Genomic DNA, 23,169 nt, shown 5'->3' with positions numbered 1-23,169 from the left:
TGTTTAAATTGTGTTCTGTAGATAGAAAGGTTAAATAAAGTCAGGGCTTAGACCGTGCTTGTGGCCCACTCACATGCTCTGTCACAGTCCTTCCTTTCTGAAGGAGAGGATAAGGAATAACACACTTTTTGCAGCTCCTCACAAGCCTTATCCTTGCTAAATATGAGAACTGTGCTATCCCAGCCATTGGCTTCCTAGAGGAGCTTACTAGTTTTAGAATCTTAGAGCTGGAAAAGTTTAGGTTCTTCACTGTTTGTGAAAGTAAGTTCTAGAAGAGTCTTCTTCAGTAAGGGTACTTGCAATAGATAAGTTCTGAGCTACGGTGCTGTTCTTCTGCCTTCTACGTTGGAATCAGAAGCTACAGGATGATGTCTAAAGCTAACAAAGGAATATGGGAGGTCTACAGTATGTTGTCTAACCAAAGGGCCAGTAAAGTGGAGCAAACTGAGAGCATCCTGAATATTCTAAACACTCTCCCCTGCAGATAAAATTCTCCTCGGAGGACAATTTGGGGAAATGACATTGTGACCATTTCTGGCATGAGGACAGTTTTATAAAGAGATTCTTAGAGAAAAGGAAGGGCACCTATGATTGGGGAAGAGGCCATTTGTCTCACAAACAAGATAATTCCAGAGACATCACTTTCTGTAAGCATGGCTGCCTTTGGTCACTAGAATCTTCCACAGAGCTTGGCCCAGCCCTCGCCTATGCCCATTCAGTGAACAAAGACAAAGGTGTTTCACTTCCTCCACCCTCTCCTGCACATGCCACATGTGTACACACACAAACTCCTGAAGAGATACTGCAAACACTCATCTACTAGGTCTACTTTGTGCACTGCCTTTGAGCTGCTTGGGGATAAATGTGGTGCTGAGCTAAGGTGTAGAAATCTAACCATCTAAGTCAGTTGCCCAGAAGAATCTTTGGAAAGTCTTCATTTGCATTTCTGTCTCCCCTAGGGGTGGCTCAATACAGTTACTAAGAAATACTTTATACTTGCCAATTTAGGGAAGAGTTCTTGATTCTGCAATGTAAACTCACCCCTTGTAGCAACGTTCTCTACACGTGGTTCCCTTAGTGACTTCCATTGCTTCCTAGGGATTTACTGGGTATCTGCTCTTGCAGAGACTGGGCAAGCCAGGTGTCTGTCCAGCTCTTAGCACATCCTAAAAGCCTGCTCATATCAGGACTTAAATACAGACTTCCCTGACTAATATATGTAGCCATCTGATTGCTTTGTTGTTAACTGATGAGTTACAATAAATGCTAGCCATATCTGAAGCAAAAGATGGACATAAAGGGACTCAGAGATGAATCATGTTTTACTTTTTCTAGAATCAAAACAGTTGTGGGGCAGGGAGGAACTTTATAGTCCTTGTTATCTTTTTTTTTTTCTTCCAGATTTAAGTTGTGTTATAGAAGGGTGTCACTTTGGAATTAGAAACTTTTAAGTTAAAGCTGAAACTCTCTAGTCACTAAACTAATGATCTCAAGCAGGTCACTTAACTCTCTTTTTGACATCTATAAAATTGGTCACAGCAAACTGTCACAGAATTGTGCAAAAAACTCATAAAATTATTCAAATATGTACCACTGTACCAGCACTTGGTAGGATCTCAGTAGACAGGCAGAACCTTCTCTCCCCCTACTGATATTTTGACTGAACATAGCCTGAGAAGTCCTGTACTGAATGGACTCTGCCAGCAGGGATGGGGAGCAATGTAGGGAGCACCACTAAGTATTCCGGGGCAGTAGCCCACTTGATCTGTTCTGAAGCCTTTGATTTAGTTCACACTGGCATTCTAACAGCCATTCAACACTGGCTTAAAGTAAGATTTCCTCACGTGAGCCTTGTTTACCCTTTGTAGGTCTGGACTAGCACCCCAGTAAGTGGTTGGTGAGAAAACACTTGGTATGCCTTGCTAAAGAAGGCTACAGAGGTAGCGTGTGAAAGGGTACCTGGGGATATGGTCTTCCCTTTGGCCTATTTTGTTTCCCATTGAGAACTGTATGGAAGTTACAGATTGGTAGCCCAGGAAGTGACTGACACTGTGTCTTTAAAGCCTTTCATGAGTTAAGAGCTCTACGGTTGTCTGCAGCTTCACTTTTACAGATGTACTGTAGCTGCCTCCTTCATTCGTGTCACAGGCTGGACTCTAACTCCTGCTGGGTACTTTTTTTTCTTTTTTGCCTTCCCTGTCCCATTCTCACATGTATTTACCCTCGAAGCCTTCCAGCTAGATCTGAGTATAATCCATTCTTCTCTTACCTTGTGCTGCCATCCTAGGCCACACATCCATTGCCTCAGATCTTCCTGCCTGACATTTTTCAACTTGATCTATCTTTATGCCTCTGCAAAATTTATCTTACTTAGTAGACTGCTACCATTCCCCAAACATGGAATCAGCACTCTCCATAGACTGAAGTAAGTACCTCCTCAGCCTGAAGTAGTGCTGCTGGGGAATTCCCTCTAGATGATGTCATCTGGCTTCTGTAAGAGCCCCAAAAGGGATGGAGGGGGAAAGAACAGGCTTTGGTAGTGCTGCTATCCCAAGTTGAGTCCATTTATAAAAGATCTCTTAGAGAGAGAGAGAGAGAGAGAGAGAGAGAGAGAGAGAGTACAGAGGCATATCTGGTCACTTGAACAAGAAATTGCCCCCCATAGACTCATATATTTACTTTTTGGAAAGGATTAGGAGATGCGGCCTTATTGGAGGAGGTGTGTCACTGGAGCTGGGCTTTTGAGATTTCAAAATCTAGTTAGCGCTTTATCCATCCATCCATCCATCCATCCATCCATCCATCCATCCATCCATCCATCTCTGCTTGTGGACCAGGGTTTAAACTCCAGGTTACTGCTCCAGCACCATGTCTGCCTGTCACTGCATTGCCCTCCACCGTGATGATTGTAGACTTACCCTCTGAACTCTAAACCCCAATAAATTCTTTATTCTGTAAATTGTCTAGTCACATTGTCTTATCATGGCAATAGAAAAGTAACTAAAACAGCATAAATACCATAGCATGTGTGTGGAGGACAAAGGGTAACTTTGGGTGTCAGTTCTCACCTTCCACCTCGTTTGGACAGGGTCTCTTGCTGCTCGTTAATGTGAACCGGTGAATCCAACTCATGAGTTTCTTGGTACTCTCCTGTCTGCATCTCCAATCTCACTGCAGGTACTTTGGGATTATGCACCCACACCCAGCTTTTATGCAGGTTGTGAGGCTATAAACTTAGGCCCTCGTATTGGTGTGGCAAGTTTGTTTGGTTTTTTTGTTGTTGTTGTTTTGTTTTTTGGGGGTTTTTTCCCACTTAGCCATCACCCCAGCTCACCAATCCATGTTTAATCTCTCACGGGCTTCGTTTCTATTAAATGGCAGTGATACTGTTAGACTATTGTCTTTTAGGGGCATCAAATAACAGCAAGCTACATAGCCTAGCACCTGTCATGTGATAGATATTCCTATTGTCAGGTCTCTGCTCCTCTTACTTTTGCTCCTTGGCCGCTATTAGTCCGTTTGCTTGCAATTCCCTGTTTTCTTCCTATTGATCCAAGAGAGTGGGGCTATCCATCTTTGGAGTTTTTATCTTCCCTCATTGGGGCTTTAATATACAAGACTTCATGTCTGGGCCTCTCCTTTGACTCTCAGGGGCAGACGCTAGGCAAGGCCCAACTTTTTAGCAAATTATTTCATCACCTGTTTCCAAAGTGAACTTAGGGAGATCCACTAGAAAATAATTAGTAACTAGAATTAAAAGGAAGAGAAATATTTTAAAAAAGAGAAACAGAAAATGTCTCAACTCTGTAAGGATAAAACTCCAGCTTCTCAGGAAGTAGTACTGATATACTGCAGGTGTGATGAGCAGGGTTAGGGTTAGGGTTTTGTTTGTTTGTTTTGTTTTCGAGACAGGGTTTCTTTGTAGCTTTGAGGCCTATCCTGGAACTAGCTTTTGTAGACCAGGCTGGTCTTGAACTCACAGAAATCCACCTGCCTCTGTCTCCCAAGTGCTGGGATTAAAGGGCATGTGCCACCACCTCCTAGTTTAAACTGGAGATTTTGAGAGGAGACAAAGTGTATCTTTTGATTCTTCAATCAGTCTTTTGGTTAGTTCTACATTTTGGCAGTGGAATTCCAAATTCAGCTTTATTTATCTCTACTTACGAGTAAACAAAGGGTTGGAGAAGAAGTTAGCTACCACTAAGCCTTCTGGCCAGACTCTACTATTCCTAAGCTACTAATATTTTATCTTACTCTCAGCTTCCGGAGGGTGTGAGAGTATTCCCTGCTACAACATCTTTTAGTGTTACACATACTTTCTTAGACCTATAGAAAGTGCCTGGGCTGTGATTTGTAATTATGATCTAAAGAAGGTCTACAGCCGTTTCTTCATTTATACATAAAAGAGGAAGACACCGTGACCGCAGCAACTCTTTTTTTTTTTTTTTTTTTTTTTTTTTTGCATATAGAGTATTTTTTATTTAATTTTATATAACAAAGTCCAATTAAATGAAAACAAACATTTATACACAATATTTGGGAATTTGGGCGTCGTTCTTTCCAAACTACTTCCTGCTGGTAAGGGGCGCTGTCTTGGGGGATTCGAAGAAGATTCAGATATCCTAGCTGTAGTCTGTAGGGCTGTTTTGTCCAGCTGTTTGGAATGTAGGATCAGCTTGTACTCTGTTTCAGGCGGTCTGGTGTGATCAAACCACATTAGTCTGGAAGGAATCCACATCTTTTCATTTTCTGTGGAAACACAAATAGAAATACTTTTCCCCAGTAACTTGTTCTTCAACTTAAATTTTGGAGTCAAAGCGTTTTTTTTTTGTTTTTTTTTTTTTTTTTTTTTTTTATTATTATTTTACATGTCGATCCCAGTTCCCTCTCCCTCCCTCCCTCCCTGCAGCAACTCTTATAAAGGAAAATATTTAATTGGGGCTGGCTTATAGTTTAGTCCATTGTCATCGTGGCAGGTGGCATGGCAGCACACAGATAGACATGGTGCTGGAGAGGGAACAGAGAGTTCTGCATCTGGATCAGCAGGCAGCAGGAAGAGAAAGTGAGCCACCTCAAAGCCCACCGCCCACACCCCACAGTAACACACTTCCTCCTCCTCCACATCTCCTAACAGTGCCACTCCCCATGGGCCTATGGGGGGCATTTTCATTCAGACCACCGCAAGGACCAAAGCCATTCTTTATGATTTTGTAATAGCTTTCTTGCTTGTTTTGTTTCTTAAGGAAGGTTCCTTTTATGTAACCCAGCCTGATCTCTCACTCGTTAAATAGCCCATGCTAGACTTGAACTCGTGATCTCCCTTTCTCAGCCTCGAGAAAGTATTGGGATTATGGGCGTGCTCCAACACACTTGGTTATGATAGTTTTCCCTGCATATTCTATTCAACTTCCACAAACTTTTCATTGAGCACCACTATTGGTAAAATAAATTTTGAAGACTTCACCTGTATTACATATTTGTCTTTATAGCAATTTATTAATAAGCTGTAATTGGATATGAATCAATGAAAAAAGATATTCTAATACACCTTTCCTCCCCACTGTAGTTTGATATGGAACATTATAGTTGCCTTTAGAGGTGTGTGTGTGTGTGTGTGTGTGTGTGTGTGTGTGTGTGTGTGTACATACTAACCAATTAATATTTTAAGATACATATTATGTGTATAAACTAAGAAAAATTCCTCACTTTTAGCTCTGTATATACATCATATTTCAAGTGTGTTTTCTGATTTAATCTAAAGACTGTTTATCACATCTGATGGTTGTATGCCTGATTTTACTTTCTAAAGTGGGTGATACAGAGCCTGTGTTGTGGTTAGAGCTGTTGAGCTCTGCCACTGTTTCAATGCTTGCTTATACTTGTATTCCTGGTTTCTGATATTACCTTCCATCTATTCCATCTATGTTTTGTTTTGTTTTGGTTTTTTTGCAGAGATGCTCCTAAACCCAGTCATTTTGGCTGGGAATGTGTGATAGTTCAGTTAACAACTCTGTAATATAGTCCCTAATCTAAACAATAGTATACTGGAAAAAACAAACAAACAAACTAAAAAAACAAGCAGTCCAAGGCTACCATCCCCTTCTACTTCAATGACAGCATTTCCACCCAAACTTTTCACCTGCTGTCTTCCCACTCCCAAAGGGGCAATTCAGTCAGCATCCATCAAGGACCTGCCTCTGTCCCCTGAGCAACATGCTAACATGCTGTAGTTAGTAAGAGGGCAACATCCTTGGAAGGAGTGTTTGGTTTCTGTGTCCCCATTCAAGAAGCTCCTGCAGACCCCAGCTGGTGTTGACTATGGAGGTCTCTTCAGCCTACCTACCTTTCCCTTGCTCTGCCAATACAGCCTCAGGAGTGTAAAGCTTGGATCAGCAATCTAGAAACATGTATTATTGAGACAAACAAATGTTTCTGAAGGTAATGTTTTCTTTAAGAAGAAACTGTTGCTCAATTGCCCACTGAAACAGAGCTTCATGCCAAGTTGTGGGGTGGCAAGAACAGCAAGGTACCAGCTACACACCCATGACTCACTTTTTCTTTTCAAGCTCTAGGACCCAGCTTTCAGCATGGCCAGTGTTGCAAGGTTTGGGTAGAGATCCAGAGAGTCCAGTAGGCTTCTCCAGTCCCAATTTAGTCACCTGTGGAAAATCCAGAGGCCTCCTCTGAATTGCTGTGAGCCCCTGTACATTGTAGATCTTTGTGCCTCCTGGGCTTCTGTTTGTACAGTAAGTTTGCAGCTATCTAGTTGTGCTTTGAGACACATAGACACATAGAGAGAGGCAGGGAAGGAGGAGCCAGAGATTTGTCTAAATTGAACAACAACAGCTTTGAAAAAACTCCTTACTCAGATTCCTGGTCTCCAGTTGTCCAGGCCGTAGGGGCATTAGAGATTTTTCTTCTTAGCCCTTCTCACACATGTTAGCTAAATCATCCCTCTTCCAGGCCTGGTCCTTAACTAGCAGCACCTCTTTTATCTGCAGATGTCTCTGTATCTTGAGGGGCTCGTTCAAACAGAAAAATCTTCCCATCTTCCCAAACACTTCTCTCCTAAAGGAATTCTGGTGCCAGTTGTTACAATAATGAAGTTCTTAACATCCCTTTGTGATTAAGTGCCTTATCTTCTTTCCTTCCTTTCTTTAATTTAATAAATATGAGAGATCTCACACCCCCTCGTTCTCTCTCTCTCCCAAACACACACACACACACACACACACACACACACACTGCCCTTCTTGACCTAGATCTAAAGCTAAACTTCCCTGAAAAGTCCAAGAGTACAGCTTTAGGCTTTGCTGGAATGTGGTGGTGTTTATCATAGCTTCTGACCTTAACTATTAGTACATAAAAGCAGCCATAGCTATGATGTTAGCCAGTGAACACAGCTCTGTTCCAATAAAATAGGTGGTGATTACAGTTTTCCATCTTCTGCTCTAGAAAATACCAGGGAGCATCCTTGATAAAGCAAGTAGAAAGACTTCCAACTGAAACCCAGTCCCCTTAACTTGGCACATCAATGCCATTTGTCCCTTGCTTTCTTTCTCTTAGTTATATCCAAAGTATTCCTCGGAGACTTCCTTGTCAGCGCCTTGCCTGGCACCCTCTACTTCACCCATGCCAATCCCCACCCGCCTGGCCTGGATCTATAAGCCTTCTTGTGAAGTATATCATCCTCCTCAGTATCTTAGTGTCCATCACTCTGCATTTACCAGCCTCAGTTCAAGATGGGACATGGCATCTCACCGTCTTCCCTGCGTGGTACCTGGGAGTGCCTGCTACATTGTTGGTACTATATTTGTTAAAGTTCTTCGTTCCTCTTCTCACATTTGTCCAGATGTCTGTATCAGGAAACATTTCTGAGGTCATGCAGAAGGCAAGCCAGAGCTGTTCTTTGAATTGCGTGGCCAAGGGCACAGGGTCAGGGGAAATCCTGGCAATAAACATAGATGGGTCATGGCCGGGTCTGCTGTTCAGCAGTTTCTCTACAGCCTTTCTCTTGGCTTGCCCTCAGCTGTTGATAGAAGCTTTATCTGTGATCACACTCTCAGATGGAGAACCCTGAGCCTGCATTTGTTCTTGCTGTGCCCTGATGCCGCCTAGAACTTGCCTGTAGGTTGTGCATTATGAAGAATGCCCTATGATGATGTTCCAGGACAGCCAGAGCTTCACAAAGAAACCCTGTTTTGAAAAAAGGAGGGAGGGAAGGAGGAGGTTTGGCCTACCTTCAGGAGAGCCCCTAATTCAGAAACAGAATCAGTGAAGATTTAGAAACAAACAGCTCTAAGCTATAGCTTCTTTGAAAATGCAGGCCAGGAAGCCATCTCTACCTTCTTGAATCTTATATTGCTAATCTTCTGTCTTTCTCTTTCTCCGTACATCCTGAAATCAGAGTCTTAGCTTGATATTAAACAATAGGAAAGTTCAAAGTAAGTAAGAAATACAGCATACACAAGCAGGTTCTCCACAAAGTGTAGCCATTCAACACAGATCCCTTTTCCTATATACACATTTTTGTTTAATAACTAGTTATTATGATTTATTATGTTAATTAACCCACATAGCTTATAAAATATCGCAAATTGTTAACACTAGTTGAATTCCCGTGTTTTATGATGAATATCATAAAAAAATTATTTCTGTTTGAGATCAGAGTTGAGTTCCCTTTAACCAAATTAGCTCTGTCTTAGCACTGTGTCCTACTCTACAGATATTGGCACTTGCTCCCCCAGGTTGGCAGTGAAATGCTCCCAAAAATGTTATCTCTGGTTTAGCTGTTAAAATGACTTCCAGTTTATATATTGAAAAATACACAGCATTTGTATGACTAATTGAAGAATGTGATCATTGATTAGAAAAAGCTTCTAGATACTGAGCTCAAATGGACAAAAGTACAGAAGAATAGCTATGATGTCCCTTCATATAAGGAAAAGTAAAGTATAAGTGGTTGCACTCTGAAATGTTTTATGAAGTCTCTGGACTGGGGGCTGAAGAGATGCCAGTTCCCAGCACCCATACTGGGCAGCTCACAACCATACACACAATTATGATGTACACAAGCACACATACATAAAAATTAAAATCCTTGAAAACAAAAATCCCTGGGTACCAGCATCACCACCACCACAGCCTGTGACAACCAGAAAGTTCTCCAGACGAGCCTGTGCTTGCTGGAAGGCACCATCACTTCCAGGATGAGAACTTCTGCTTCGTTCTGATTTGTGGGGAGCTATTTGGTACACCCAAATTGAGGGATATCTTACCAAACAAATGAGAAAATGTGAAATCTTCACAAGTACCAAAGTCTAGAAATACAGAGCTGAAAAACAGGAACACACTGAGTGACTGAAGAAGCGCGTGAAAGCAGATCATTGCGTGAGTGTGGACCAGAAAAAGGGCATCAGAGGAGAAATCTGGTGAAATTAGGGTTGTAGTTTCATTGGTATGGATTTCATTTTTTAGTTCTGGCTATTGGGAAGCAACACCCGATAATAAAGAGGAGTACAGCTGGGGTGGTGGTGCTCCAAAGTTACCTGTCTGTCATTCCGTCACAAGTCACTACCTACAGAGTCAACAAAGAAACCCTGTCACAAACAAAAACAAAAAGAGAAAGGAAGGAAGGAAGATCAAGATAAGAAAAACTATTTTGTTTCAAATCCCATGAAAATAAGTGTTTGCTTATTTCATTTAAACTTTTTTAAACTTCAAAAGTTAATATTTTTAAAATATGTGTCTCTCAAAATACAAACAAGAGTGAACATATCACAAACATAGAGCATGCCTCTGCCATTCTGTCACAAGTCACTACCTACAGAGTCAACAATTTTAACAACAGATAAAAATCATCCAAGCCCCTCTTTGGAAAACTGTTGTGAGAAGACTAAGGACGTTGAGTTAGCTCATCTCTCTCTCCCTCTTTGAATTGTGTGTGTGTGTGTGTGTGTGTGTGTGTGTGTGTGTGTGTATGTGTATGTGTGTTTGTGTGTTTGTGTGTGTGTGTGTGTGTGAGAGAGAGAGAGAGAATGTTAGTAATTTGGCCAGTACATCCAGCAGGTTTACCAGTTTAAGACAGACCCTTAGTTACAGATGCTCTGACTAGCTCCAGACCCACACATATTCTGATCACTGAACTCTGTCCTACACATAAAATCATCACCTGGCTCTTGGTGAGAGTTACAGACTAACACCTAAGCACTTGTTGGATAAATACTGGAGGTGCAGAAGGCTGCAACAGTGGCTCTTGAAGCAACTTGGATGGTACACAGATGGACCACTCAGAACAAGAGGCAGTGAAAAGCTGCTCCGTCTGTCTGCTAGTACCAGTGCATGAGTGCCAAACCAGTTCTCAGGACTGATCCTGATACAGAATACTTCTACATTTTAATGATTAAAACATGAATTAATACAAAGAAAAATGCAAATAAACTTCACACTTTTAATGTGCAGATATGGTTAAAAACTTTGGAGGTCATGCTCAATAATGAAGTCTAGGAGATGGTACCCTGTCTCCTTTCTTCTCCACCCCACGGTCGGGTTGTAAAATAAAAAAATTATGGACCACAGAGTCCATACAGGAGAGAAGGAGGAGCACTCAGTAATAGCAGAATGAAGCTGGGTCGGTGCTCAGTGCCAAGGGAAGGAAGGTGGTGGGGTAGCCTAAGTATGTGAACAGTATTGACAACTGGGTTAGGAGGCTTCCCTAGATATTTTATATAAGGAAAATATTTTATCAAGAGCAGTGTATTTGTGTGAGTTTAAATATTACCCAGGGTGCCCTGGCCCAGAAGGGTGATGTGGTTGGACCAGCACCTCTCACTGTGTCTGCCATTTTCAGTTTTCAGTCAGTTGACTGTAATCTTGCTGCTTATATGTATGTGTGCTTATATCTGGTCCTTGGCACCAAGCCTCCTGGACAGGAAAAAAAACTGGACTATTGGGAATATTTTGGAAGTGTGTCTGAATTGGTGAGTACAAGAGTCCTTATGTCACCATACTGTGTAGTGGTGACCTTCAGCTGGTGATTGCCATCAGACTCTGTAAACAAGGACTTACTTCTAGAAAATAATGGGAAGAGTGATTAACTCTTTTATCTCTGAACATGGAACAAGATAATTTTCAGGATGCTGTTGGGCTAATGAACCATATAAACAATTAAGATATAACAGTTTAATACACAGGGATGTGATTGTAGCAGTCAACCTCAGTTCTGTCACTCCATTATTATATTCTGCAAATGTCATTTGTTGTGTTGGGACTGCTTTTCTTAAGGTTCTTAAGGGCATGAAGTAGAACACACAGTTGGCCAATTCCAAAGGCCCCTTGCACTAAGACTTGAAAATAGTGTTTTCACAGAATGAGACCTTGTAGCATCTGGCCTATTTTTATTGAGAAAAAAAAATTGTTCTATTTTTGTCATTGTTACTGTTCTTATGGATTGCATTCATATTTAAACAATTTTGATTAATAAATAAATATTACCCAGAGATTGGAGAGGTGATTCAGAGGTTAAAAACACTGGCTACTCTTGGAGAGGACTGAGATTTGGTTCCCAGTACACACATGTTGACTCACAACCATCTGTAACTCCAGTCCCAGGAGACCCAATGCACTCCTCTGGCCTCTAAGGGCACCATGCAGGCACACAGTTTACAGGCATTCTTGCAGGTAAAACTCATACACATAAAATAGAAATAAATCCTTAAAATCTCTACACTATCTTACTAGTTACAAAGTACACCCTCATAATTAAATAGTTGAAGAATCATGATAGGAGATGTCAGAAGTCTTGGCCAAATCAAAACTAATACCACCAGTGAAGATACTAGCTAAATGTAGCACCTGATCACACACAAACTGTCTAGGACAATGGTTTAAAAGCAGCAGGGCTGTCAAGGACATTGACCATTCAACAAAATCAGAGTATAGCAAGCACCCAGTGCTGACTAACTGAAGTTGAAGCTGCATTGTGGAGTGCGCCGGTTTAATTTGTTCATTGTTAAATTCTGGGCTCCTCATGTAGAGCTTAGTGCACAGAAAGCTCATGATAGTCATTTCTCAAATGAATAATGAGTGATTACCATGGACCCTGCATTTAAGATCAGTCCAGAATAGTTTCTCCATAAGCTAGCCACTGATAGTATGGGGTCTCAGGGATGGACTGTGCTTGTGGTGGAAATTTTCTTGATTATTTTCCTAGTTGTAGTGTGGTATTTAAAGAATTAGCTGGTAAGAAGAAATATTGGGATTTCTGGTTTCCTTTGTTTGGTTAACCATTGGTATGGGTATTGGGGTATTTTTCAGCTATTGGACCTCTTCATTCAATGGGATTGGTCCACATACCTTGCTGACTATGGACAACCCAACTGCAAGTATCTCAGGGTGAACCCTGTGACAGCGCTGACCTTGCTTGAGAAGTGAGTACCCAGCCCTGTGCTCTGTATGGGGAGGTGGGCAGGAGGTAGGGGTGCATACAAGGCCAGTTTCCTGTTTCTGGTGCCTTGAAAACATCCTTGTTCTTGAAGCTACCACAGGTGCTGTCAGCCATCTTGATCATTGTACTTGGTAGTCCAGTTTTAATTCTTAGCTCTAGCAAGCTGTAAGTACAAATAAGAATGGGATTCTTCTTTTTTGTTTGTTTGTTTGTTTGTTTGTTTTTTGAGACAGGCTTTCTCTGTATTGTTTTGGAGCCTGTCCTGGAACTAGCTCTGTAGACCAGACTGGTCTCAAACTCACAAGAGATCGCCTGCCTCTGCCTCCCGAGTACTGGGATTAAAGGCGTGTGCCACTAACGCCTGGCTCAGAATGGGATTCTTTATTGTCTTGCAGCCTAATTTTTTTTTAAAGTGTCTTTACTAAAGTAGGCAAGAGAAGATAGTAAGAAGGCTTAGTTTTGGCTCAGGCCAGTCTGGTAAGCAGAGGAGCAATGTCCTAGTCCTCGAGGTTTAATGATATGTAGAGCAGAGCCCCGCAGAAATGTGGTTTCACTGAACTGGGTTATCCAGCACCAGACATCTCAAAGGTAGTCAGTGTGCCACACAGGTGCCAGTGGTGTGCACTGCACCCTGGCTCTGGCTTTGTTAACCTATTAAGAACTAACTGGCAGACCCGTGTCAAAGAGCTTAAGATGGACTAGTCCCAAAAGTACCTGTATCAAGTCAATGTAAAAATTCCATATGTGTGGGCAGCCAAGCATGCCCTAACCCTAGAAAGGCAAGGGCTAGAGTCCAGGAGGTCAGAGTAGAGCTTTAGACAAAAATAGAAATCAAGGTGTATCTTTCTTACTTGTGAGGTGAGTTGGTAGTATTGGAGAATGCGCCAGATGTACAGGGGAAGCAAAGAATAGACAAGAGCAGGATGCTGGGCTCTGTGTCTGAAGCCAAGAGACATGCTGAGAATTGATGGTTTCATGTAACTTTCTTCCATGGTTCTCTCTCCCAATGACTTTCTTCTCTAGAATATCTAGAGAGTAAGTATATTGTTCACTTGTGACTTTTAATCACTTGGAGGCAAGTCCTTCCAATTTCCTCAATGATGCCAATAACTAGGCTAAAATCCTGGTCCTGTTAATGGTCTCCAGCCTGACAAATCTAATCTCTAAACCATCCTGGTGCCACCCAGCTAGATACTTTCTTTCTTTGTTCCTTACAGGCCTTTGGTTTACCAGTTCATTTGGGGGAGGGAGTGATGGCAGAGACTTTTCCTATCAGCACTAGGGAAAGGATTTCTTCCGTTCAGCTTCCTAGCATGCTTGGTACTCTGATTGGCTCAGGGCCTGAAGTTCAATCCTGACAGAAGAGCTCCTAGGCAAATTCCAGTTCCTGGGGACAATGCCTATGGCTTTAGGGTCTAGAATTCATTATCTCCCATGAGGATTCCTCGTCAGAGGCAAGCCAGGCCCAGAGTTCTCATTACCCAGTGGAAATGAGGAGATAGCCCGATGTTTGAGCTGGTACTCAGTCATTTCTCTTGAGAGCCATTGCTCTTCTTAGGTATGGCAGTTGGTGATGTCTCACCATTGTGGCCTAGCATACAACAAAGCTGTGTGCTAAACCCTAGCCATCAGTGAACTTGACATCTTTATGTCCAATTTTGGAAAGCAAGAGCTCCCCAGGTCACTGAAATACCCACATCTTGCAGCCTCAGAGGAATTCCTTCTCTCCTGACATGTTCCTGCTTCCCCAGAGCCAACTTCCACCCAAGTCTGCCACTCTGTTTTCCTAAATCTGACTCTTCATAGTGAGTCAAGACAGAAGAACCCAGATCACTGCCTGCCAGTGCCGTCTAGAAAAAACAAAGTCCCTGTGTCACTAAAAGGTGGCCGTGTTAGAGGAGAAGAGAATGCCAGACTTACCGAAGGATAGCAGAAGGGAAGGTTCACTTTGAGTTTTGCATGTTCCTGGATACAAACCTTCATGCCACGGTCAGCTTTCAGAGCATTTGTGAGTATGAATCCAACCAAAGGCTTCAGTGGCAAAGAACTTCTTGCCTTTTGGCCCTTCTCTTTCTCTTGAAGAGTGCAGGGTCTTCCTCCTAAGCTACAGGCTGTCTAGCCACCCATTTCTTCGCTGCTGCAGGAAATTATACCATCAGTCAAACAAAATGTCCTGCAAATGTAAAAAGGACTTTTCTGTTTCCTCTTTCCTGTTGGTTTTGTGTTGTTTGGATTTATAGCTTATCCAGCAAAAGGAAAGGAGTCCTTCATAATAATCTGAAACTCCACCAGTTTCACAAACAAAATTGTGCTGCTAGTGTTTAAAGTAGCAAACTGTGCTCACCAGGGCCTTGGCGGCATTAGGAAAGCCCTCTTTCCAACCCAGTCATCTGCCCTCCTTCCTAGCCTCCAGCAGGCTTCCACATGTGCAAAGGAGCTCAGTGTTGGGTGAAAGATTACTGTGAGCTTAGATGAGGAGAAAAATCACAGCTAGCATTGGCTGTCACTGTCGAAGAGCCTGACAACTCTGTTTCCCATCCACTGAGAACACCCTTGTGGCCTGTTACTTTCCAGTGGACATATGTAAATACAGATGAGCACACACTGTGCCTGCAAGACTAAATTGCCTTTGTGGGATCCCTGTCTTGATTCATGGCCTCCGACTCTGTCCCTCTTCAAAGGCTGTCCACAAAGGAGCAGAGGAGGAAAAGAGGCCCAGGATTGGCTGAAGACCTTTGGGAAGTATTCCTGGAAGTAACTTAGACCCTCTTCTGGACTTTCCCCATGCAGCCCTTAAGAACAGGAGAATCAGAGAGCCAGTTCAGTTCCAAGAACAAAGATGCCAGCTAGCCCACCTCACCCGCGGGCTAGGAATCAGGGTACATAAACTAGGCAGAATGAGTCACCAGCATTGGATGCCGTGGATTACACGTCCTCTATAGAGAACAGCATAGTCCTGGGCTCTGTTACTGTGTTTGGCTGGACCTAGAGACTGCAGTAATGTCAGTTTGGTTTTACTTTCTTTAACCCTGCCTCCCCATTAGGGCCTTTCACCTGCAGAGCTTTAGCAGGACCCAAAACAAAGATCTGAGCTTGTCCACGATCATTGAGAGCCCAGGCTGTCTCTCATATAAAGCCTGGCTTTGTTAACTGAGGAGATGGCCATCCCCTGGGAACCTGCTTCCCTCAGCACTACACCCACATCATACTACTTCTCATTCATAACTCTGAAACCAACCAAGAGACCAGCTCCTCATTTTTCCAGGGGCAAGAAAGACTGACAGCTAGAGTGGGTCTTAAAGATGTACATTGGCTCTCAGGTGACTTATGATCTTTCTGCCTTACTTTCAAAATTCCCTTTCTTGATCCCAGCAGGGTCATGAAATAAATGCACCCCAGGCAAGTTTAGGAGTCTGCTGGCTAGCAGAAATGTGCCATGTTTCAGGCTCCTCTCCATAAAAGGTGATCATCTGAAGCCGTAAGGGAGGGGCCAGGTGAGGAGGTATGAGGATAAGGACCTGACCCCTCCAAAACTAGCTCTTGATCAAAGGCAACTGAAGCCAGGAAGATGGTAGGTGCCTGGAGGACAGCTCCATAATGAGTAGGTAGCTAGACAATGGGAATATTCTGGACTCTTCCATTGTGGGTAATGGTTAAGATACATATTGCCATTCATCCTGCTTCCTGCTTGTTCTTTGCCTGGTACCATCTCAGACACCTTGCCCCTTTTCTCTCCTATGTTTAGGATGAAAGATACTAGCCGCAAGAATAACATGTTTGCACAGTTCCGGAAAAATGAGCGTGACAAGCAGAAATTGATTGACACTGTGGCCAAGCAGCTCCGAGGACTCATCAGCAGCCACCAATCCTGAATGCTGGCCTTGGGCCCACAGAGGCCGTTTGCCGTAGCCCATGGTCCAGGATCTCCCCTGGGCTGGCCCTGCATTTGTGCATTCTTCCTCAAAGAGAGCATATGTATTTTTATATTAACACCTGTACAGTATTCACATAACCTTTCCCTATAGTAAGAGAGGAGCATGAGAGGCTTAGGGGAAGTTACTGCCATTTTTTCTGTGTTATCCTGGGAAGGATGCACTGTCAGTACTAACACGATGAGCTGCCTCTAATCCAGGGCCCCACAAATTCAGTGGGCACCTGGTACTGGGAGTTGAGATGAGGAAGTAAAAGAGTAATAATGTGTATCCTGTTTGCTCTCAAGTGCTCGCTTAAGTGCATAGGAGAGCCTGGCAGACATACCTATGTACTATACCAAAGCCAGCCTTAGTTTAGGATATCCATCTGCCTCATTGGCTGACATTGGCTCATAAGGATATGCCATGTGGCAAGATGACAGCTTCACTGTGGTCCCCATAGGTGGCAGTTTCGTTAATGGAATCTAACCCAGCCTTGTGGCTGGAGAGAGGTAGTTAGCTGAGTAAACACTTGGGCCCATGCTGAAAAGCAAGTTCCCCCATGGGTAAATTGGTTTTCTGGATTTTGAAAGCCAATTTGGGTCCCCAAGGACCCTGTCCTCCTTTCCACTTATCTCTGTCCCTTCTTTCATGACTTGGTTCATAGCATAGATCAGCAGTGGTTTCTGAAGGTCCCAGAGTGAGAGTCTCACAGACTCACACTTGCTTCCTGCAGCAGCAGCTCTAAATGGTCAGATTCCCCCCCCCCCCCAAGCCTGAAAACATCCTGGGTGCCTTCACCTTGGGTAGAGCCTGATGACTTCTTGAGATTGCTCACTCATGTTTAAACAACAGCCTTCTGTCCCAAGTTCTACACCGTGGGCACAGCCTTCACAGGACTAGATGCTCTGGGCTATCACCATGAGGTAGACAGGGTCAGCTATTGCTGATGGCTTATTTCCTGTGGCCCAGCTATCATCAACTCAGTTACATTATTATAATTATAGAGACAAAGCTTGTCTTGCTCAAGCCCAGGGCTCCCATCTTCTGAGCTGTCCCTTGGCCTCACACAGGAGTGCTTCCTGGAGTCTGATCTAGCCTGGGCCAGCTACATAGACTCCTGAGACAATGCAAGGACTTCACTGTGATATTGGTCAGAGGGGTCTACGCCCTCAGACAAATGTGGAAGCTGTTAGGCGGCTGCTGAAAGTATAATTGCATCATGGAACACTAACCCAGATGCCCAAGAGTGTTTCCAGCTTCAGTGATGAGCAGAGAAACTGGCCAAGCCCCCTCTCATTGCCCATGTCACCTCCCATGTACTTCTTTCTGTATCCGCCAAGTCACCGTCTTGGCGGTCTAACCCCATCTAGAGTACTCCCTACCCTTACTATAGCCATCTTGAACACCAACAGGAAGAGAACACTACACAGAGGTACAGCTTTCTATAACTGGAGAGTACAAGCCACTCAGGTGCTCTGCAGATGCCTGCAAGTCTCATCCTTGGGCTACACAATGGTGCAGAGGTTCAGGAGGAGAATCTCATAAGAGCACCCAAAACGTGACTAGCCAAGGGAAGACAGGGGCCTGCGGGAAAGAAGACAAGATGGCATCTCCAAGGCCTGGATTTGTTGAAAGGGCTGAGAAGTGACTCAATAACCTGAAGTTCTGCTGACTGAGAAGGAGAGAAAGGCCCTTTGCCTGTGTGTCTGCCTTCAGTGCAGTAGAGAGACTACTGGGCTGTCACAGCATTTGTCCTTTAGACTCCATCTTGCTGCTCATCTAGTCTCCACATCTGCCCCAGAGGAACGGTCATAGAGTGAATGAAAACTGGTGGAGTGACAGGACCATGCTACCTTCCACAGCAGAGTCATGCTGAAGGAAATCTCATGCAATCTCAGGGTGTGTGAGGATTTCCACTCGACTTTTCTCTTCCAGCCTCCACATCTGCCTGCATTGTTTCCTAATAAAAAGCAGCATGTACTTCTGAGCTGTGAAAGCCAGGGACCACGTTGTCAAGGTGATTATGAATGGATGAAGTAGAACGCTTTTTTATATATATATATATATCCATAAGGCCTAAAGCTGAGCTGGCCTTGAGGACTTGAGCACAGTATGCATGCCTGTAGGCCTCAAACTCTGTGACCTTACCTCAGATGCCTGCAGACACACATATCCTGAAGAGTCTCAGGTGGGGTGACATACTGCTGCCTGGAGGTGTGGCCTTCCAACCAGATCCATATCTGTGTAGACAGTCTGTTTTGTGAGCTGTGGTTAGGCAGAGGCTCACTAGTTTTTTACCATTCATGGAAAAAAAAATCTCTCAGTGCAGGTGACTCTGATGTGGGTGGAGAACAACAGGGCCTGGGCGTGGGAACCCACAGAGTCCCTGTCAGGAAAATGAGTATCTCCCGGTGACTCTACCATGCACCAGGCCCAACAGTCCGTCTAGCTCCACAACACCCAGCTCAGCGGGTCCCCGTCCCAGGGGTGGCACTGGACGAGGTTCCTACTCAGATCTCTGACTGCAGACTCAGTTAGTTTCTCCAGGCCTCCTCCAGGCTGCTTTTGCCATGCCCTCCTCCCTCTACCCCTCCGTTCCTTTTATTCATCTGCATTTTAGTCACTCTTCACTGATGTGATGGAAATAGCCTTTTCATCTTGCACAGTTCCACGTTTGTGGGAGAAACGCAGTGGGGTCCATCTGTACCTCTCACGCCCACTAGGAAAGCAGCTCTGCTGAAGGCATCCGCATAAGGGGGCTCCTCTGTGTAAAGAGCATGTGTATCCCATTCCCCTGTACACGTTCCTCTTTTAACTGCTATTAAATATGAGAACCTGCATACCTGTTCCCACAGCCACTGTGTTTCTTGTGAGGTTTTTGTTTTTTATCCCTTTTGCACAATGTGCCTGTGGTTTGTGACCAATCCTAGATTAGCAGGCAGTGTGCTCCCACTGAGCTGACTGAGGGACATAGCATGAGAGAACCTGGTGTGGAGAGCCCATATTGTGACCTCAGGTGTTGTTAAGATCTATAGCGGACACTGGCACAGCCACCAATAGAGGTGGGTTGAAGTGCCTAGTTTATGTGGGGTCCTGGGGCCAGCTGTTTACCCACTCTGTGGGGACAGGCACCAGCCAAGCAGAATTACCCAGAACAAGCTAGCCTGGCAGAGGGGGAGCTGAGCAGCAGTGGAGTGAAAGGGGGTCAGAAAGGAAGACAGGAGAGAGCTGGTGCTCGTTTCATGACCTTATGGTTTAACTGGTGGACGCCACAGGAGTCCTTGAGGTGCAGATTACATTAAAGCTTGAAGTTGCCCCTAACCTATTGTATGCTGGGAGACAGTGAATGAACTTTGGGCACTCTGCATCTATGGTGAGTAGAAATGTCTATGCAACAGGACCGGCCTGCTAATCCTCAGAAGAAGCTGGAAGGAACATCAAGCCCCCAGCCTGACCAATTCCTACAATGCGGCCTGCTAGCTGGATCATCTTCATTTGCTAGCTTGCCAATGACATGAGAATGCTCCCTAATTTATAAGGGCATTGTAATTGTGAGCCCTGTGAAGGTTACAGTGCTTGGCCTGACATAGCCATATACTATTGAAGGCTTTGTCATCTCTTCCCTCCCGTGTACCGCATGCCTCTCAGCTGAGCAACTCACAGATATTTCCGAAGCTGCCTTGTCTCCTGGCTTCCTCTCCAAGCCCAGAACAAGACTGGTGGGAAATACGCACCTCAAAGCCCTACGCAGGAACCAGGACCACCAGCTGGCTCTGAGTAAAGACAGTCTTCCAAGAGAAGCCTGTGCTCGGTCCCACCTGGAGCTTCCTCTGCCCTCATTCCGGTGCCAAAACATACATACATACATACATGCATACACACACACACACACACACACACACACACACACACACACACACACACACCAGAAGTCCAGATTCCTTGAACTGTGGGTGTGGGTGTGGTGTACACATGGGCTTTCATTCACCCATGCTGCTTTCTTTTGGAAAGCAGGGTCTGTGGATTTCATCAATGTCTAAGAAAGAGACATAACTAAACACTATGAGTGATCACAAAATCCCTTCAGAGGTAGCTCTCCCTGCGAGTGATCACTGAAGGCTCTGAACCATCACCTTCTCTCCTTGCTTCCCCAAGCGCTGGCGTCTTTTGAAGACAGGTGCTCGCCCTTTTTAGGAAACCCAAAAGAGCAGAGCAGTCGTACCAGGATGTGTACTGAGGGTCCAGAAGACTCTACCCTTGGGGCACAGGGAGATGGCACAGGGTCTTATGTGGTTGTTGGCCTGTGCCAGGCTGCTCACCCTAGAGCACCTCCCACCACAGAGCACTGGCTGGAAATGTCCAGCCCAGGAAGGACCAGCAGCTCCTGTGGACCAATTCAAACCCAGGGATTTTTTTTTTCCCACAGCTGGGCATCTTTTTTGCATAGCAAGCAGAGGAGAACCAGAAGAGCTTCTGAGAGGTGAAGCATGGAGAGAAAGGGCCAGGCCTTCCCCTGGAGGCCTCATTCTGAGGTTAATGGGCAGCATTTGTGGGGAATGAGAGAGCCTCCAAACCCAAGGGACCAGAAGACAAAGGCTCTTGAGGAAGTGCAAGGAGGAGGAGGACAGGGGCCAGGACTGGCATTGTGTGGGAGAGCTCCCCCTCTATCTGTTTCAATCACTGCAGGGTTAGGGTTACCCTGCATTTGGGGCCCCACTGCATTGTGGGGTCTGGCAGCCCTTGTGATGGTAATGGGGGCCTCTCCCAGGGTACCCCTTCCTCTGCCAGCCCATTCCAGCTTCCAGAAAGGAATGAAGCCCATTCCCTTGGGGTGGGGCAGGTTGCAAGCACAGAACAGGACCTAAGGTAGCAGCCCCCTCCTAGTCTGCTGAGTGTTCCTTCTCAGCCCAAGTCATGACCTTTCTCCCTCCAGAGCTCCAGAAAGGGAATGGAATCTGAACATCGAGACGCTTTCCTGGCCCTGAACAATCCTCCCTTTCTGTAGTGTCAATGATGGGTCTATTCCCTCCTGTAAATGGTCTCGCCATCTCCAGTGTTCGCCTTTGCTTGGAAGGGTAATTAACTGCATCTCCCTTCTGTTCTCCCTCACATTCTCCTCTCTGTTACCAGGCTTAGATAAAACTAAGTGGATGGCTTTCTCTTCCTTTCTATTCCATGGGGTGCTTATTTCTAAAGCTAGTGGAGGAAGGTGCTGCTTCCCCAGCGAGCCCCTTCCCTAGAGAGCCTGCTGGGGAAACCACTTCCGCAGACACTGGAAGGGTGCCCATGACAGCACCTCCAAGGCTTTGCAGGTTGCCAGCTCTGAACTACCAGTTCACACAGGTGTTGTGCAAGGTTTTAGGGAAGACGTCAGGAATGAGGAGCAAATCGGAAGATTACATGGGTTCTGGATACTGAGGGCAGATGTGTAGATACACGAAAGACAAAGACCATATAATCAGTGCTTCTTGGAAACAGGAAAGCCTCAGGTGCAGGGCAGCAACCAGGAGAGAAGATAAGGACAGCTGGGCTCCAGGCTGATGGAGAGGCAGGTCACGTGGGTAGGTGGTCCACCTCAGCAGGAAGCTGCCTCTGACTAGTCATTCTAGTTACTGTGGACTTACTGTGGAATGGGTTTCTGTTGTTCGATTGCTTGCTCTTGGTTTTGTTTTTGAGACAGGGTCTTGCTGTATAGTCCTGGCTGGCTTGGAATTGCCATGTAGACTAGGCTGGCTTCAGATTCACAGTCATCCTTAGTGCTGAGATTAAAGGTGTGCTACCATACATGCCCAGCCTTGTGTTGTTGTTTTGACTGTAGGAATGAAATGCATACAACTATCAGATTGCCAAAACTCTGAAGATCTGCTGTTTCTGGCAAGATTTGGAGAGCTAACCTTGTAGTGGTGAGGCAGTAATGCAACATGGCTACTACTGCAGGGAGACATTCAGTGCTTGGTGTGTCGTTCCAAACGACACAAAGCTCTGAAACTGCAAGTGATATCTTAACTCATTTGGTGGTAAACACTGGACCTGATATGAGGCCAAGTATCACTTTCATTTATCACTTAATGCAGATCGATTATACACAATAAAACAGGTAATATTGGTCATGGGCTATTTCTCAAACCCCGCTGAAAGGATATGTGACCGTGTACTGTACTGTCTTTCTGAAATAAATAAAGTCTTAACCACACCTCACCCCAAGAATTTTAAAAAACATATTGTAGACCTGAGTCTAGTAAAATCAAAAAATATGCATTTATTAAGACCCAGCAGTTCTGAGACTATTTCCTAAAGAAACGGCACACAGACACACACACACAGAGGAAGCTTCATAATGTGTCTTATAGCACTACTCACTAGGATGAAAAGCAGACATGTTCATCAGTGGGATACTGAGTCCATTATGATGCATTCACCTAGGGGGCTATGTAGCTGTTAAAATGAGCTATACCTAGATGTGTTGACATGCTGAATCAAAAAGGGGTGTCCAAAAAAAAAACCAGAAACTGAAGGATGATAGAAAAGTGCATATTACACTTTAAATAATGTTCATCCTAATAAGCATGAAGTGCTCTCTATGGTTTTGACTCACATTTCCCTAACAACTAAGGATATAACGGTATTGAGATTTCCATGTGTGTTTCCTGGGCATGGTATGATCTTTGGGGAAATGTTTCTTAAATATTTACAGTTTTTCCAAAAAGAAAAAAGTCTTGCTATATAACTGTGGCTGGACGGGGGCTCACTGTGTAGAACAGTCCTGCTTCAGTCTCCTAGGTGCTAGGATTAAACCATCGTCAGCTCTTT

General features: G+C 44.5%; 1 protein-coding gene across 1 annotated transcript in view; it reads left to right on the top strand.

Moving 5' to 3' along the window:
* The window catches only part of Exoc6b (exocyst complex component 6B), a 369,762-nt gene extending 350,566 nt beyond the window's left edge, over positions 1–19,196 (top strand). The window contains exons 21-22 of the mRNA XM_051203059.1: positions 12,316–12,428; positions 16,191–19,196. Coding sequence (XP_051059016.1) covers positions 12,316–12,428; positions 16,191–16,317 — 240 coding nt within the window. The 3' untranslated portion in view covers positions 16,318–19,196. The remainder of the gene's footprint in view (positions 1–12,315; positions 12,429–16,190) is intronic.
* Positions 19,197–23,169: the final 3,973 nt, after the last annotated feature.

The sequence above is a fragment of the Phodopus roborovskii genome, unplaced genomic scaffold (genome assembly GCF_943737965.1).
Source record: "Phodopus roborovskii unplaced genomic scaffold, PHOROB, whole genome shotgun sequence".
NCBI lineage: Eukaryota > Metazoa > Chordata > Mammalia > Rodentia > Cricetidae > Phodopus > Phodopus roborovskii.
The sequence above is the reverse complement of the archived record's forward strand: the minus strand, read 5'-3'. Positions and strand labels throughout refer to the sequence as shown.